The following is a 15,929-nucleotide window of genomic DNA, read 5'->3' as shown; positions in this document are numbered from 1 at the left end:
CCATTGCTTCTGGGATAGTCTCCGGACCCCCCGCGACCCAGTAGGATAAGCGTTTTGGAAAATGGATGGATGGATGGATGGATGGTGTGTGAGTGTGTGTGGGCTCGCCCCCCATCCTGGGTTGTTCCCTGCCTCGTGCCCCCGCGACGCAGAAGGATAAGCGGTTTGGAAAATGGATGGATGGATGGAATAATAAGTAAGTTACGTGTGATCCCGCTGCAAATATTTATACGTAATACGTTATTACATGAATGCGCACACAGATGGAGTGCGGAAAAGGTGGAAGCGTAAGAGCAAGATGAATGCGGTAGGCAGGGGTCCTCGCATTAACAGTGTGACACGCGTTTCTCCCGTAATGTAATCTATCTTAAAGGTTTTGATGAAACTTGAGAGCCTTGAATAAAATAAGGCAACAATTTGCACCCACGTTTTGGGAGTAAACATAACTGTTTATTGGAGTAAACTGTTTTTTTTAGTGAGATACACCCAATTTAAAGAAAATAAATATTTTAAATATTTAACTGTAAAATCTGGAATTCTATACTGTACTGTTTTTTCGCCATACTACCTTTACCAGCATGCTGTGCAGTTTGTACATTCCCACCGTTAAGGCAGTTTTTTTTTTCATCTTGGATGGACCAATTACAGTGGAGAAATCCACTTAGCCCGCGAAATCGCGGCGGCGATGCGCCAGTTGCTGGAGTGAGGATGTTCTTTTTGGCGGAGATAACAGGTCTGTCGGCACGTCAGTTTTTAAATGGCAAGCAATTTCTTTCGAAAAGCTATGAACCAACTGAGGAACAAGGAGTTTCAGAAGTATCTGAGGAGGTATGTGCATCCAGAGGCGCTTACAGTTTATTTAAAAATCCTATATGTAAACTTTCCTTGTCGATTGCCTTCAGTGCATATAGAGCTTAAACTCTTCACTTTGTTGTAGATGTAAGCATAAAGTCACTGCTTACGTTTGGGTCCATCATTGCAGAAGTGCTGCTGGTGATCACAGAATTGCACTTATAATTTTTTTTGTTTGTGTTCTTTGTCTTTCCGTGATCTAAATGTACCTGTTGGGAAAATCCTTACAACAAAAGCACGGCAAGAAAGTCACAAACTGATTTTTTTGTTAATATAAATATAATTTTGTGACTACTGTTTAATAATTTCACACTAATATATTGTAAGAATCCTCTGGAATTTCTTTAATGGTACCTTCACCCTGCTGCATGTTAGATCAGCTCTGTGTTTTATTGTTTGATTTCGGCACTTCTGGGGACCTGTAATTAATTGGGGTCTGCCCATAGTCACTGTGATGGATATGAGGAAGAGCCCTGAAATAATCAGTCGTCGAATGACCTTCGGTAAGAGGCAGAGGGCTCACCTTCCATCTATATGAGCGTCCACTGGGTCACTCGGGACTCCAGAGGGACTTTTTAAAGGTTTTAAGCTGGTTGCTCTTCTTCTTTCTGGCCTCTGACCCCTGCATGATCTCTGTCTCCCCAGCTCTTACCGGTTACTTGCTCATTTTTATGAGGTTCTCATATCGAGTCCAGCGCCAATACTGGCTCCTCTTCGCATACCACATGGCCAATGTGACGGCACAAACGATCCAGGGAGGCCGGCTCATCCGACACAAGTAGGTCCCCACCAGGCTCCCTCTAGAATATTTAAATCTTCACCTCATATCTGTTGATTAATGCCATATTACTGCTCGACATAGCATTTGCAGCCGGCAGCCAGGCAATCACTCTGCCAGCTTTTCTCCTAGTCAGATCCTTCCTTAATAGTGTCACACAAGTACCTTTTATAGGTTTGTGTTCTTCATGAATGTTTTTTTTTCTTCCATTTCAGAATGCAGAAGAAAAATGTGAAATGAGCCTTTGCGTCCGTAAAGAAATCTCCCCTCCTGCCGCCCCCCCAAATAAATATTTATATAAATTTATATATCTGTGTATTCATTTCTTTCATTTTTCTTATTATGAAACCACACGTGAGTAGGGGCAATTCACTGCCCATACAAAGTGCGAGGGGATAACATTTACCTAATGAAGACTGTAGTCCTGTATTAGACAAAATCATTTTATCATATGGGTCAGTTACAGTTACCTACATAAGAACATAAGATATTTACAAACGAGAGGAGACCAATCAGCCCATCAAGCTCATATGGGGAGAACTTAACTAATAGCTCAGAGTTGTTAAAATCTTATCTAGCTCTGATTTAAAGGAACCCAGGAATTTAGCTTACTACTTACTAAACTAGTAGCAAGACTCTAAAACATGATGTGTAAAAAAGTGCTTCCTCAAATTTGTTTTAAAATGTTTTCTCGCTAATTTCCACTTATGGCCACGATTTCTAATATTTAAACTAATATTGAAATATTGAACAGCATCCAGACCTGTTAGAATCTTATATACCTGGATCATGTCCCTCTTAGTCTCCTTTACTCGAGGCTAAACGGATTCTGCTCAGTTAACCTCTCATAAGACATTCCTCTAAGACCAGGAATCATTCTGGTACCCCTACGTTGCACCTTTTCCAAGGCAGCAATGTCCTTCGTAAGGTATGGTGACCAAACCTGCACACAATATTCTAGGTGGGGACTTGCCAAGGAATTGTATAATCGAGCCGTTTGTGGTGGACAACATCAAAGGCCCTCTGCAGAACTAAGCAGATAACATCATAGGCCTTTTTTTGATCAATTTCTTTCGTAGCTTCCTCAAAGAACTCAAGTAGATTAATTAAACAGGACCTACCTCTCCTAAATCTATGATGGCTATCCCTCAGAATGTTATTTTAATCCAGGTAATCTACCATTTTCACTTGGATTATAGCTTCCATTACCATTCCAGTTATGCAAGTTAAACTGATTGGCTTATAGTTTGCTGGATTACTTCTATCCCCTTTTTTGAATATGGGTGTTATATTAGTATGCTTCCAATTAGAAAGTGCCACACCAGTAGATAAGGATTTCTCAAATAGTAATGTTAAAGGTTGGTTAATAATATCCCTCATCTCTTTTAAAACTATATTTTATACTGTATTTAGTCCATGTCTAAGTCCGTATTCCCCAGGTCCGTCATTGATGTTCGTCGCCGTCTGCCCTGTCTTCAGTGACTAAACCCTGGTTTCCTTTATCCTGCCTACCTGCCTTCTCCTTTCCCCGCTTCCTGCTTGCCCATCCTCCCCGCCGATCGCAACAGAATGACGGACCTCCTGAAAGAAGCACTGCGGCGGGCCAAGGACCAGCGCCTTGATCTACTGCAGGAGGTGCTTTATTAGCTAATTCAACTGGAGGTCCAGGAGGACCCAGCATCCCGGGATTTGGCCAGCCGGAGCGGGGACCTCCTAAGTGAGGCAGCCCCGCCCGGAGACGCGTACCCCTTGCGGGAGGTACGTGAAAATCTCCGGCTGCTAATGCAGCGGATTACTGAGCAGAGAGCCCAGTCAGTAGCGCTGTACTACGCGGAGGCTGCTGTACCGCCTTCCGTCCCTGAGGAAAAGGCCCAACCTCCCTCCACCGCTGCAAGCTGGAGAAAGAAGAGGAGGAAGCCCCAACGATCATCCTGGGGGCTTGCTCTCTCTTCCCCACTTCTCTCCTTGCAAGTGATCGGGAGGGCTCCCCGATCAGCTCGGACGTTGCCTTTGCGGGCAGCTTCCCCCTTCCGGGGAACACGCCTGGCTCTAAAAGGGGCCAGGGCAGTATGGGACGCTATCCCGCGGGTTAGCAGGCTCTTAAAGGGGCAATGCCTGCTAGTGAGGCAGCAACCCTGGAGCCCGTGACTGTCCTACCTGTCCCGCCGGCGCCTGACGTCCTTGTCCCGCCTGATCTGCCTGTCCAGCCCGTGCCTGATCTGCCTATCCTGCCAGATCTGCCTATCTGGCCACTGCGACGCCCCTTGCTGGCCCAGAGTCAGCGGTGCCTGCGGCACCCGAGGCGCCTGCCACGGCCCCGCCTCCAGCTACTGCTCTGCCTGAGGCCCCTCTGCCTCCGCCTGTCCCTTCTCCGCCCGAGGCCACTCTGCCTCCACCCGTGGCTCTGTCCGCGCCTGTGACTCCTGCCCCTGTTGCCCATGTCCCTGACCCAGCTCCAGTCCCCCCATCACCGGTCCCTGTCTCCGAGGAGGTCCTGGACAATCTAACCACTGCTCCTTCCTCCTTTAGGCACATCCTCAGGCTGCATGTGTGTGGAAACTGGGCACCTTACCCAGATTCTCTTCAATGTATTCTGTTAAAAATTAAGCCAACAGTAGTGCCCATTGTGGAGAGCAATATCTGCAGGGGACCAACGACATATAGGGAGGCCCTGTGCGTACCAAAGTTAATCTATTGACGCAGGCTGTGGTGACAGTTGCTAGGCAAAGGAGAACAACAGGGTGTACCAGATAAGGCGAAATTGCCAGAAAATGGAAAAGTACGGACAGGGGCGGGGGCAGCTTGTAGAAGGGGTATAAGACAAACATGAACAACAAGGAAGTCAAACTCTGTTGGGATACGGTGTGTCGCAGAGTTCCCAGATCAATCTGTTGGAATAAAAGGAATAAAAGGTTATTGGACAACTCATCCAAGCCTCCGGGTGATCACTTCTCATCCAGGGACCCGGTGGAATCGGCGTAACTCCAACACCATGGGGATGTTTAAATATTTAATAAAAATTTTGTATATTATATTCTTTATATAATTCCTTATGTACATTTTATAATATATTTTTCTATACTTTATTATAGGAGTCTTTTTTGTTGTTTTATTGTTGAGGAAACACCCCAGTGCAATTCTCATCTGTATGTATCTGTATGAAATATACATACAAGGGGCGGCATGGTGGTACAGTGGTTAGCACTGTTGCCTCACACCTCTGGGACCCGGGTTCGTGTGTGGGGAGTTTGCATGTTCTCCCCATGTCGTCGTGGGGTTTCCTCCGGGTACTCCCGCACAGTCCAAAAACATGCAGAGGCTAATTGGAGTTGCTAAATTGCCCGTAGGTGTGCATGTGTGAGTGAATGGTGTGTGAGTGTGCCCTGCGATGGGCTGGCCCCCAATCCTGGGGTGTTCCCTGCCTCGTGCCCATTGTTTCTGGGATAGGCTCCAAACCCCCCGCAACCCAGTAGGATTCCAGTGGTTTGGAAAATGGATGGATGGATATACATACAGTCGTACCTGCGGTTCATGAATGCTGCGGTCTTTTGGTTTGCGACCAAAAATGTTGTGGAAAAGAATGCATTGGTTCGCGCACAAAATTCGCTTGACGAATAGATTCCTGGACCATTTTCTTTTTTCATGCTAGTGTAGCACCGGCAGAGCGCATGTACCAGCATGCCCCGCTTTCAATTGTAAACAGAAAGATCAGAAAAGGCAACCAACAAGCACCGAACCCAAATTCACAGATGCTGCACTGCAAGATGCACATGCAGTGGATGATTTACACACGCTAAAAACACGTGAGGATCAAACCGGGTATACACACGACATGGGCAAACAATAGGGAAATGCAACTATTAATATTAACAACAACAATAAAAGGAGTTAAATGACTGTTAATAAAGACAAAGGTGTGGATGCGGGTCTTCGCTGCAACTCCCTATTTAGATTACTGATTGGCTGAAGAGTCCTCACACCTGGGTGTGACCTACAGATTACCACAAAAACCTGCATACACACCGGCCCTTTGCGGATAAGATTGGACACCCTTGTGTAATTGTTATTCTAGAAAAAGTGACAGAGTAGGATTCGTTACAACAGGAGGGAATCTGCGGCAAGATTTTTCATTGGCTTGGCTGAAAAATATTTAAAATGTAATAAAAACAGTGATACTAATGAGTAATATAACAGTGAAAGTATGAGCCCAGGAAATATTTATTATTATTTTTTTAATTTTAATTACATTTTTATTACATTGAAAATGAAAGTGAAATGTAATTTCAAGAGTCTGCAAAATTAAAGCCGCCGCTCCACCTTCTGGTCATTGAAAGGTACTACTCTCCCCACAGGAAATGCCTACTGTGTGCCTTTCGTGACTTGGCAAATGAAGAAATGCATTTAGTTGTTCCAAAGGCATTGCATAATTACACAGAATCGATTTCACCCACAAAATTACTTTCTTTCATTCATGAAATGCATTTTGTCCAGAAAATGACATTCTTCCATTTAGTTCCGGTCTGTTTCAAAGGAGATGCTGGAACAGTTACGTAAGCTACATTCGGAATTTAAATCATAATGTTGTCAGATGTTCATCTCAGAGCGACATTTCCCCAGCAAGGATTATCTATGAATCTGTATAATTTACGTTTTGTTTTAAACTTGTCAGCAAACCAGTACTCAGAATGTTTTCCCGCCTTGCAAGATCAGCACAAATCATCATTCGGAACTTGTCCACCTCCATCCAGAACAATGCCAAGGTGGCAATGTTGGGTGCATCGGCCAGGACCCCTGGTGAGCCAGTTCTCCCTCTATGATATTATCTACACTCCCGGTGTTGCTGCTGACCTTAGCCACATTGAGACCAGGTCCCAGGTCACTGGCTACATCGGCCCAGATCAACTCGATGCTGCTCTGAAGGGGTGTGAAGTTGTGCTAATTCCTGCTGGAATGCACAGAAAGCCCAGAATGACTCACGATGATCTCTTTAACACCAACACCACCATCATGGCCACCCTGGCTGACGCCTGTGTCAGCAAGTGCCCTGAACCAACCCTGTAAACTCTGGATGGCATATGCAGGGGCTGGATTCACATTCTCTCTGCTGGATGCTATGAATGACATGGAGGGGGTGTGGAGTGTGTGTTTCTGAGATCTGAGGAAAGTACAAATACTTCTCTACCCCTCTCCTCCTTAGCAGACATGGAATTGAGAAGAACCTGGGCCTTGGCGAGCTCTCCACCTTTGATGAGAAGCTGGTGGCAGAGGCTTTGGGCTTGAAGTTGACGGCCTCCATCATGTAAGGGGAGGATTTAGTGCTGCTCAAGGGCAGCCCCACAAAAATGGACCGTGACAACCTGGAGCAAAAGTAAAAAGACAGTGCTTCTCACGCAGGCTTTTTGCAACATTTTCTCTGTTCTGCTTTTCTAGGATCTAAATATTCCCAGAATGATGGGAAAGAGCAGGATCTAGCTGTGGCTAACATCTACTGTCCTCAAATCTACCGTTAGTAGTCTTACAACCTACTTTTTTGTGTGTTGTTTTTTGATGTGTCAAACAAAAAACGGAGAGTAAAGTAAAGGTTAATATGTATTCCGTTGCACTGGATTTATTTTGATCTGTTTCGGATTTTAAGTTTTCATAAGCTGCCAAACTAAAAAAAAGTTTTCAGAGTATTCCTCATTGCCCTCTTGCCTGCTTGTTTCCTTAAAGGCTCTCTGTGTGTGTGAAAGTGAGTTAATTCTTTATTTTCTCTCGTTGTTCAACCGCTGAGATGATTCTTTTTTCATGTCTGGAGTTAAGCTGTTTATGCACTAACTGTACTAGTGCAGCATGTTTTTGTTTCACCAAGTTGCCAACTGTTATTCTCAGGGCTCTCAAGTCTCATGTATTTCAACCAGTTTACACGTTCACATGCTACACCTTATATTTCTCACGCTGGGTGTTACATCTCGCTCGCCTGTTCCTTGTGTGTGCCACGCCCCCTCATTAACCGCGTGTGCTGGCCCGATTGTGATCACCTGTTTCCTGTTATTTCGGCTTGTCTTGTGTATTTCAGTCCGCGTTCAAGTCTGTTTCCCCAGGTCTGTCATTAACGTTTGTACCGTGTGGTCACAACAGCGAGCCGAGAGCCAGCTGGAGGTCATATACTGGCAAAATCAGACCGAGGTCGGCGAAGACCCCGAGGCGCTGGAGATAGTCAGGCGAAGCGGGACTCTCCTGGAGGAGAGGTGCACGAAAATCTCCGGCTGCTGGTGTGGCGCGTGACAGACAGGAGGCTGCAGCTGGTCACGCCGCTCGCAGCAGCGGCTGTAAACCAGCCGTCTGTGCCTGTGGACACGCCGCAACCTCCTTCCACCACCGCAAGCCGGAAGAAAATGAGAAGGAAGCAGAGAGGAAGGCCAGATGAAGCCCAGACCATCCTCCTGGGAGCAGTCCCCCTCTCACCAGCTTCACTCCATACTGATTATCGGGGGGAATTCTCGATTGCCGTGGACATCCCCACTGCAGCCTGCCATGCTGTATGTCGGGAGGAGCCGCTTCTGAGCCTGGCTGTGTTTGCCCCGGACATCACCACCACTTACCTGCAACCACCCAGCTCTTGTTTGCCTACAGCCACTACGCTGCCAGTGATGGCAGCACATCCCTTTTCAGGGACTCGTCTGGCTCTTAATGGGGCCAGATCTGCTTGGGACACCATCCCGCAGGTCCCACGGTCCCTTAACAGGGCAGCTTGACATGCCTGTCCTGCTGGCGCCTAATGTGCCTGACCTGCCTGTGCTGCTTGCAGCTTCGCCGCCCATGGTTCCTGAGGCTACTGCTGCGCCCGTTCCTGCTCCACCCGTCCGCCCATCCCTGAGGCACCTGCTACACCTGAGGCCCCTCTGCCTTCACCTACGCCTGTTGCTCCAGCCCCGGCTCCACCCGCTCCTAATGGGCTGGCTCCACGCAAAGGGGCTTCGGCTCTAGCTCCAGTCCCCGAGGAGGTCTCAGGCTGTCAGATCATCGCTCCTCCTCCCTTGTTGGAGGGAGAGGAAGAGCTTGAGTGGGATCCCACGGGGACCTCCCTAATGACTCTTCTGCCCTCGCCCCGGCGAGGTTGACCCCGGCCAGAATCCCACCTTTCAGTGTCCCAAAAGGGGAGAGGGCACAGGGCCAGTGTCCCACCCACCCTTCCCCTTGGTTCGCCCTCTCTTGCCTGGGCTGGGGCTCGGAGGAGGGGGGTGAGGGGCGCCTGCGGGTTGATGGTCCTGTGTCCCCAGTCTCGTCTCGTCTATCGCCTCCCCTGATGCACGCCTGGAGTGCGCGCCTTTGGGGGGGGGGGGGGTTCTGTCACGCCAAGCTCTTCCAATGCTTGTGTGTGCCACGCCCCCTCATTAACCGTGTGTGCTGCCCCGATTGTGATCACCTGTTTCCTGTTATTTTGGCTTGTCTTGTGTCTTCAAGTCTGTTTCCCCAGGTCTGTCATTGATGTTTGTACCTTGTGGTCCTTGTAGTTCATGCTTTCCCCGTCTTTTGAATCAAAGGCTGCCCGACTCGTGATTCCCCGCTTCCTGCTTGCTCGCTCACCAAGGTGTCCCATTATATAGAATAACTGGATGATGCGCAGGCATGCAGAGTGGAGTTTCTGCCGAATTCAATTTACAGAGCTAAAAGCCACTTACCAGACAATCAGAAAATACCATTTGTTGTTTCCAAGTAAATTGCAAAATAAATTCCTGCCCTTCCTTGAATAAAAGTCCCGTTCATTGGGTGAAGGTGGCTACATTTGATTAACTGGTGGATTGTTATGGAAATGTAGCATGAAAGCAAGATTAAAGTAACCTAAATAGCATCTGAATTGTCGTACTGATTTCAGTCAGAAGTAGTGAGGTGATCTTGTTCTCAGAAAAGATGCAGGATGAGTCTTCAGAATTATCCTTTCTCCTGCAACTGGCCCACTGTGTCTCCAAGGCACAGTAATAATTATTTCAGTGTCCTATTTCTGTGTTGGAGATGTTCAAAACCCGAGACTTCAAGTTCCTATTCAGATCTGCACTCCACTATTCCTCTAACACTGGCTGTCCAAAAGTTTTCTTTGGACTTCTGTTGGGCTTCTGTCTGTACCAATGCATCTTAGTGACAGTGGAGTCTTGGTAGGATCAGTGAATGATCGCCATCTCTCCTTCACTCACTTCAGTTGCTACATTCTGACTCACTTGGCCTTCACAGAGCCCATGTGAGGAATGAGAGCCCGGTGTGATGTCAGGTCAACACAAGAACACTGGAGTTAAACGCAGCAGATAGCAGAGCCAGGTGGCCGCCAGCATGGTTCAGACTGAGGAGGAAGTGCCAGTAGGGACCTTCTCCGGTACCCTAAGCCCCTCCTCACTGCTGCACTGTTAGGGCCGCGATATACTTCATGCAAGGCGATGTATTCACAACACGCCTCACAAGCAACAGGACTCACACGCAACGCGAGCAATGTACTGACTTTACTTGCACGCGTAGATTACGTCTATCCACCAGGGGCAATGCCAGAAAATCGGCAAATTGGCTATTTCATTTCCGGTCTCACTTGTTTTGTATGATGTTGTGACATGAAATGAGGTACAGTCGCTGCCTCCACAGTGATTGAGTTGCACGTTTTTTAATACTGCTGCTGCATTCTTTGTATTCTAACCACTGCTCCACATCATACTCTGCTCTGCCACATATGATTTTGCTACCCCATGTTAAATGTTACAATGTATATTGTTAGATATCTCGTAGTAGTTAGTATTTTGTAATTATAGTTCATGTCCACCAGGGGGCCTAACCCTAACCCTTAACCTAACCACAAAACAATGTATACTAGTGTTATGGTGGACGGTTGACATGGCACAACCTTATTGCTAATACTTAAAGTCAACTTTACATAATTAAAGCAACTATTATTAATAGTCGCGCATCTGGTCAGGTAAAGTTGGATTAGTGCATGTAATAGGCCTAATCTATACCACAAGTGTGTCTGTGGGGTGTGGCATGAGTAAATGGTGTCCTGTAGTTGTGTTCTGGGCATACAGCAGCTCTGGATATAACGGACTTTGGATATAACAGACTCTTGTGCCAGGTCCCTTGAAGTTCGTTATAATGGGATTTACTGTAGTTAAATATTGCGCACCTCATTACAGTATCTTTGTTACACATCTCCGCTCCCACCCCCAACCCGGCTCGTAAGAGAGAAACAAGCTCAGGGCTGCCACTAATTCTGCGGGATGGTGAGTTGTATTTTTACGCACTTTGTTTTTAGTTGTTTCTATGCTGGTCCGTGAAAATATTGTTTTACATGAAATTGATTCATGGCACAAAAAAGGTTCGGGACCATTGTGTGTTTACGCACGTCACAAGACGGCCCCCAACCAGTCCGGGGAAATGATAATGGAATAAAACCAGCCCGTGGTGGCAAAAAGGTTGGGGACCACTGCTCTACAGATACCTATGCAAAACAATCATTAAACTTATTAACTATATGAATTTCATTTTAAATAATAAGACTCTCATTACAATCTTGCAAATTAGGAGTCCGGATAGGCTCATAATATACAGTAGGTTTCTCTTGTTCTGTGCATCTCTTCATTGCTAATAAGCAGTGCATATTGAACTGATAAAGGATTCAGTCTATTACAGAAGTAAAGCGGTGTACACCCATTTAGTATCCTATAACTTCACATGTAAAGTATAAATGATGACTGTTAGTTACTTGTCAGCTATGTTGATTTTTAAGACCAGCACATAAGATTAAAATAGTTCCTCCTTAAACAAACCTGGAGAAGGTCTTCACTTCCTTCATGTTAATTTTGCGTCCATAAATGACGTGTTGACTGTTTTCCTGCTGTGCACAATCGATGATGGTTCCAGCCATCCATCCATCCATTCCATTCCAGCCTCTGGACATGAGGATGAATGTTCCAGTGCACCGCTTATCCTTCTGGGTCACGGGGAGTCTGGAGCCTATCCCAGAAGCAATGGGCACGAGGCAGGGAACATCCCAGGATGGGGGGCCAGCCCTTCGTGGCACACTCACACACCATTCACTCACACGGGCAATTTAGCAACTCCAATCAGCCTCAGCATGTCTTTGGACTGTGGGGGGAAACCGGAGTATCCGGAGGAAACCCCACGGCGACATGGGGGGAACATGCAAACTCCACACACACGCGACCCAGGTGGAGACTCGAACCCCGGTCCCAGAGGTGTGAGGCAACAGTGCTAACCACTGCACCACCATGCCGCCCCTACATACATACATACACACGTAAATCATAATTCAACTTTGGAGGAATTTTTCAGCTTTTTCTACTTTTGGGGGGGGGGGGTGAATAAACATTGACTTTCTCGCTGGCTTTGAATGCAGTAATTCGCTGTAACAGAAAACGCAGATCCGACTGTGCCATAAAGTCTTGTACGACAGTCCTTCATGACATGAGACCTATCGAGCAGAAACATGTCGTCTTTTTGAGTGTGCATGCGTACGCATTCTTGGAACAGAATGACTTAAGACAGATCGTGCAGCACTGTCAGTACCCTTTGCGTGCTGGCTGCACAATCTATCTTGTCATCTTGCTCTCGCGAGGTTTTTGTACCATGTGACATGGTGACATGTGGTGACGTTTTGCAGGGCCGGACAAAAAAAATCTAACCATAATGCATTGCATCAGGACCAGAATGCATTGCTTTAAGACAGGGCTGTAAGTGGCTGCATGAAGTTGAACGCACCCTATTTTTTTTCTTGTTGCCAATAGCAACCTATGACCACACCTAAGATTGGTGACAGAGAACATTTGGAATCAACACCGGGGGCATTTCAGATTTCAACACAGATGGTTTGATTGTTACACTCTGGCAATAGCATCAAGATAAGTGTTATTAGCCAAATAAATCATGAAAACGAGGTTTAACATTTTCTACATGAAGTGCAGGGAGATTATCAGTCAATGTGTATGATTTAGTGTTGTTTTGTGCTATAGTATAGGCTGAAACCTGTGGTTATCATCAAAAACAAAATGCGGCAGGGCTGGACTGGTAATCTGGCATACCGGGCAAATGCCCGGTGGGCCGACGCACTTGGGGGCTGGTCGATTTAATATGATTTTTTTTTTTAATTGGCCAACGACCGGCCCATAAAGCAGGGACATCGGCCCATTGGTTCATTTTCTATACTGACACTGGGCTGGCCTAATCATCTCTTAACAGGCTCCACCCCTCCCCCTCTGTTTCTTGTGTCAGATGCAGTCAGTGGCTCAGAACCAGAAATCAGTGGATTTAGGATGGAGAAGCAAAAGCGCAAGGGGGGTGCAGAGAAGTTGCGGGCCAAAAAAAAAAAATCTAGAGGTTGATGCCTCAACATGTGCAAAAATAACCGACATGTTTAGTGCTGTAGCTTCGGTTTCCAAGCCAACAGTAACGTTACCTGACGACATTAAACAGGTGAACATAGCACATGGAGGAGAGGTGACTAGTCATGGCGGCACCCAGGCAGAGGAGCAGGTATCTGACAGTGAAGTCAAGGAGGGACAGAGACAGAGTGAGCAGGAGGAGTGTAGTTCAAACGGTAAGCATGGTAGCTACATGATTTAACAGGGAGGGAGTGTTAAACAGGGCGGATGCAGCAGGATAGCGTGTGTGGGCCTGGCTGGGCCACGAGGAAGATGATGATTTACCTAAATTAATGAATATTATAATTAATGGTGGGCCGTTATCGGCGTTAACGTGCTGTGTTAATGCGAGACTCTTATTGCGCGATAAAAAAAATATTGCCGTTAATCTATTCACAAAGTTGGGAGCTGGGTCTTATACTATGCAAGCTATGATGAAAGAATGAAAAAGTATATCAAAGACATCGCATTCGGAAATGATCAGATTTTGTGAGAGAAAAACACAGACATAGCAGATTCGGAAGGGATTAAAATCACCAAGTATGTCTGTGAAACAAAACATTCTCTAACGACCCCCTGAAACACTAGTTACTTTTAATCATTATTTAGGTAGCACAGATATTCTGAATGTCTTTGGCAGAATTCAGATGATTAATTTCTAAATTAATCTAGATTAAAAATAATCCATGCCCACCCCTAATTATAATAAAGCAAACTAATCGTTGTCACTATTATAAAGTCTGTCATATTATCAGTCTGTTACTGCACTAGCGACTCGGTCAGCTAATGTCAAATTACACAGCATAAGCTATTTTGCATTGTTTTTGTAGCTAGGTTAGCAGAGTTAACTTATTCAATTGCAACTTCTGCTGACTATTCTAATGGTAACCCTTTAAAACACATAACGGCCGTCGACAGCCCTTCTCTAGAAAAACTTAGATGATGCTATTTGATTATTTTAATTATTCAATCATTTATCTCTGTCCTTATGTATAGTCAATTTTTGGGAATGGAACAGTAGATATGCATATCTACAGGGACCGCAACGATGGTGTACTTGTTGGTTGTGTCCGACCGATTGTGGTGGGCCGGTCTAAGCGAAAATGCCAGGGCCCTTTTTTTTGTCCCAGTCCAGCCCTGAAATGCGGTAATCGTAAGTATTAACAGGAATGTTAAATCTGCATTTGCATGATTTCAGAAACTACTGAGAGGTATGAAGAGAAAGGATGACATCACTAGTTTCTTACACACAAAGAGGAGGGATCAGGGAGGAAAAGCAGACGTAGTTGCGGATGGCGAAAGAGGAGAAGGAGCAAGAAGAAGAAGATCAAGCTGAGCCAGGGCAAGAAGATGAAACAGGTAAGCAGCAGAGGAAGTATGAATAGACATACACTCCAAAGCTGAGGTGCTAGGGAGGAGAGACTGCCTGAGTTCCCTGGATTTGATGTATTTTAACCATATATGGTACATGCAGTATTAGAGAATGTAACACCTGCAAATGTATAAAGAAACGGCTTTGATTTTGCCACCCCAACTGATTTCCATGCCACCCTCATGCCACCCTAAGAAAATTTCTCTAGATCCGCCCTTGTCGGTGAACAAGGGAATGTTACCTGGCTAACTAGCCCCAGGTAGCTTACATGCCCTCCCTTAGGCTGCTTTCCTCACACTGTTCAGTGAGTAAAAGTAGTTTCAGCATGAGGAAGAGCAGACTCATAACTTTAACCCTGCAGCTAAGATAATTGCATATTTCAGCTTAAATGTAGCTTGAATGTTTCCTGGTCAACATTAGACAGAGGAATACAAGCCAGCTAACCCCTAGTCAGTGCCCCCCCCAGCGGAGACACCGGGTTGGTCTCATAAGCTCTTGATCTGAGCTTCTCCGAAGAGATGTTGAGGCACACTGTTGAGGCTCTTCAGGTGGGCCCCAGTCAGCAGGAGACAGCAGGTCCATCCAGAGCAGACTACAGCAGCAGGGATCAGGAAGAGGAATCCTTGAGATCCTGGGGTCCCTCACACATTAACAAGCAGCACGAAATGGCACTGAATAATAAACGTTTATGTCTGACACACTTGTCCTTTTTTAATTCCAAATACTATATTGGGAAATAAAAGAATAATCTCCTCCTTTTGCATACAGAATGAAATATTGTTATTTACGTCTAAAATGGAGTAATGGAACCCCCTAATGTTGAGGTTTTAAGTAACAACTTCCATTAATATTACCTTCAGCAGACCAATTAGAACCAACTTCTATACTGGATTTATCCGTGTGTATGGAGCCACCATTTTCAGAGTTACTGTGTGTTATGTCTGCTGTACAGCCCTGATGTGGTAGCTGCTGAAATCATTCACTGGGGCGAAGCAGAAACAGCAGTGTACTCCAACACCTTAACCTCCAGAAAGAGCCATGCAGCTCAAAGCCACGAAGAGGAAGTTTCGCATCAAAGGAAGTTCAAAATGCCTGATCGTCATGAGAATTTCCCCACAGGGATCAATAAAGTGTTATTATTATATTTCAGGCTTACCTGGATTAAAGGGCATGTTGTTAGTGTATAGTGCTTAGAATGTTTAATTACTCTTATTTTCTTAACTTGTATAATAGATGAGCCATCATATCCTTAATGTGTATTGATATATGCAAAGGGAGGAGAAGGGAACAGACCCAAGGTGCAGAGTAAGAGCTAATGTTGAGTAAAATAGCATTAGAGAAATAAATTTAAAACAAATTCATGGTTTATGTCCATGGTTAATGTCACATTAACTTTATCCAGTCTCCTAGCAGAATATGTTGAGCAGGGTTTCAAGTGAGCTGGAAAGATCTGGAACAGGGTTCTGACACCTTCGTTTAATGAATAAATAAATCTTATTGCCAATTTCATACATGAAATTTGCAGATGACA

General features: G+C 45.6%; 2 protein-coding genes across 2 annotated transcripts in view; one reads left to right on the top strand and one right to left on the bottom strand.

The window, feature by feature from the left end:
* LOC125715089 (general transcription factor II-I repeat domain-containing protein 2-like) overlaps window positions 1-15,929 on the bottom strand; it is a 121,213-nt gene that overhangs the window by 78,444 nt on the left and 26,840 nt on the right. The gene's annotated exons all lie outside the window — the stretch shown is intronic.
* The window catches only part of LOC125715015 (mitochondrial pyruvate carrier 1-like), a 142,861-nt gene continuing 127,570 nt past the window's right edge, over window positions 639-15,929 (top strand). Inside the window, exon 1 of the mRNA XM_048986206.1 lies at window positions 639-828. Within this exon, the coding sequence (XP_048842163.1) occupies window positions 709-828 (120 nt within the window). The 5' untranslated portion in view covers window positions 639-708. The remainder of the gene's footprint in view (window positions 829-15,929) is intronic.

Source organism: Brienomyrus brachyistius, chromosome 19 (assembly GCF_023856365.1).
Source record: "Brienomyrus brachyistius isolate T26 chromosome 19, BBRACH_0.4, whole genome shotgun sequence".
In the NCBI taxonomy this organism is placed as follows: domain Eukaryota; kingdom Metazoa; phylum Chordata; class Actinopteri; order Osteoglossiformes; family Mormyridae; genus Brienomyrus; species Brienomyrus brachyistius.
This window is presented reverse-complemented; position numbering and strand designations above follow the sequence as displayed.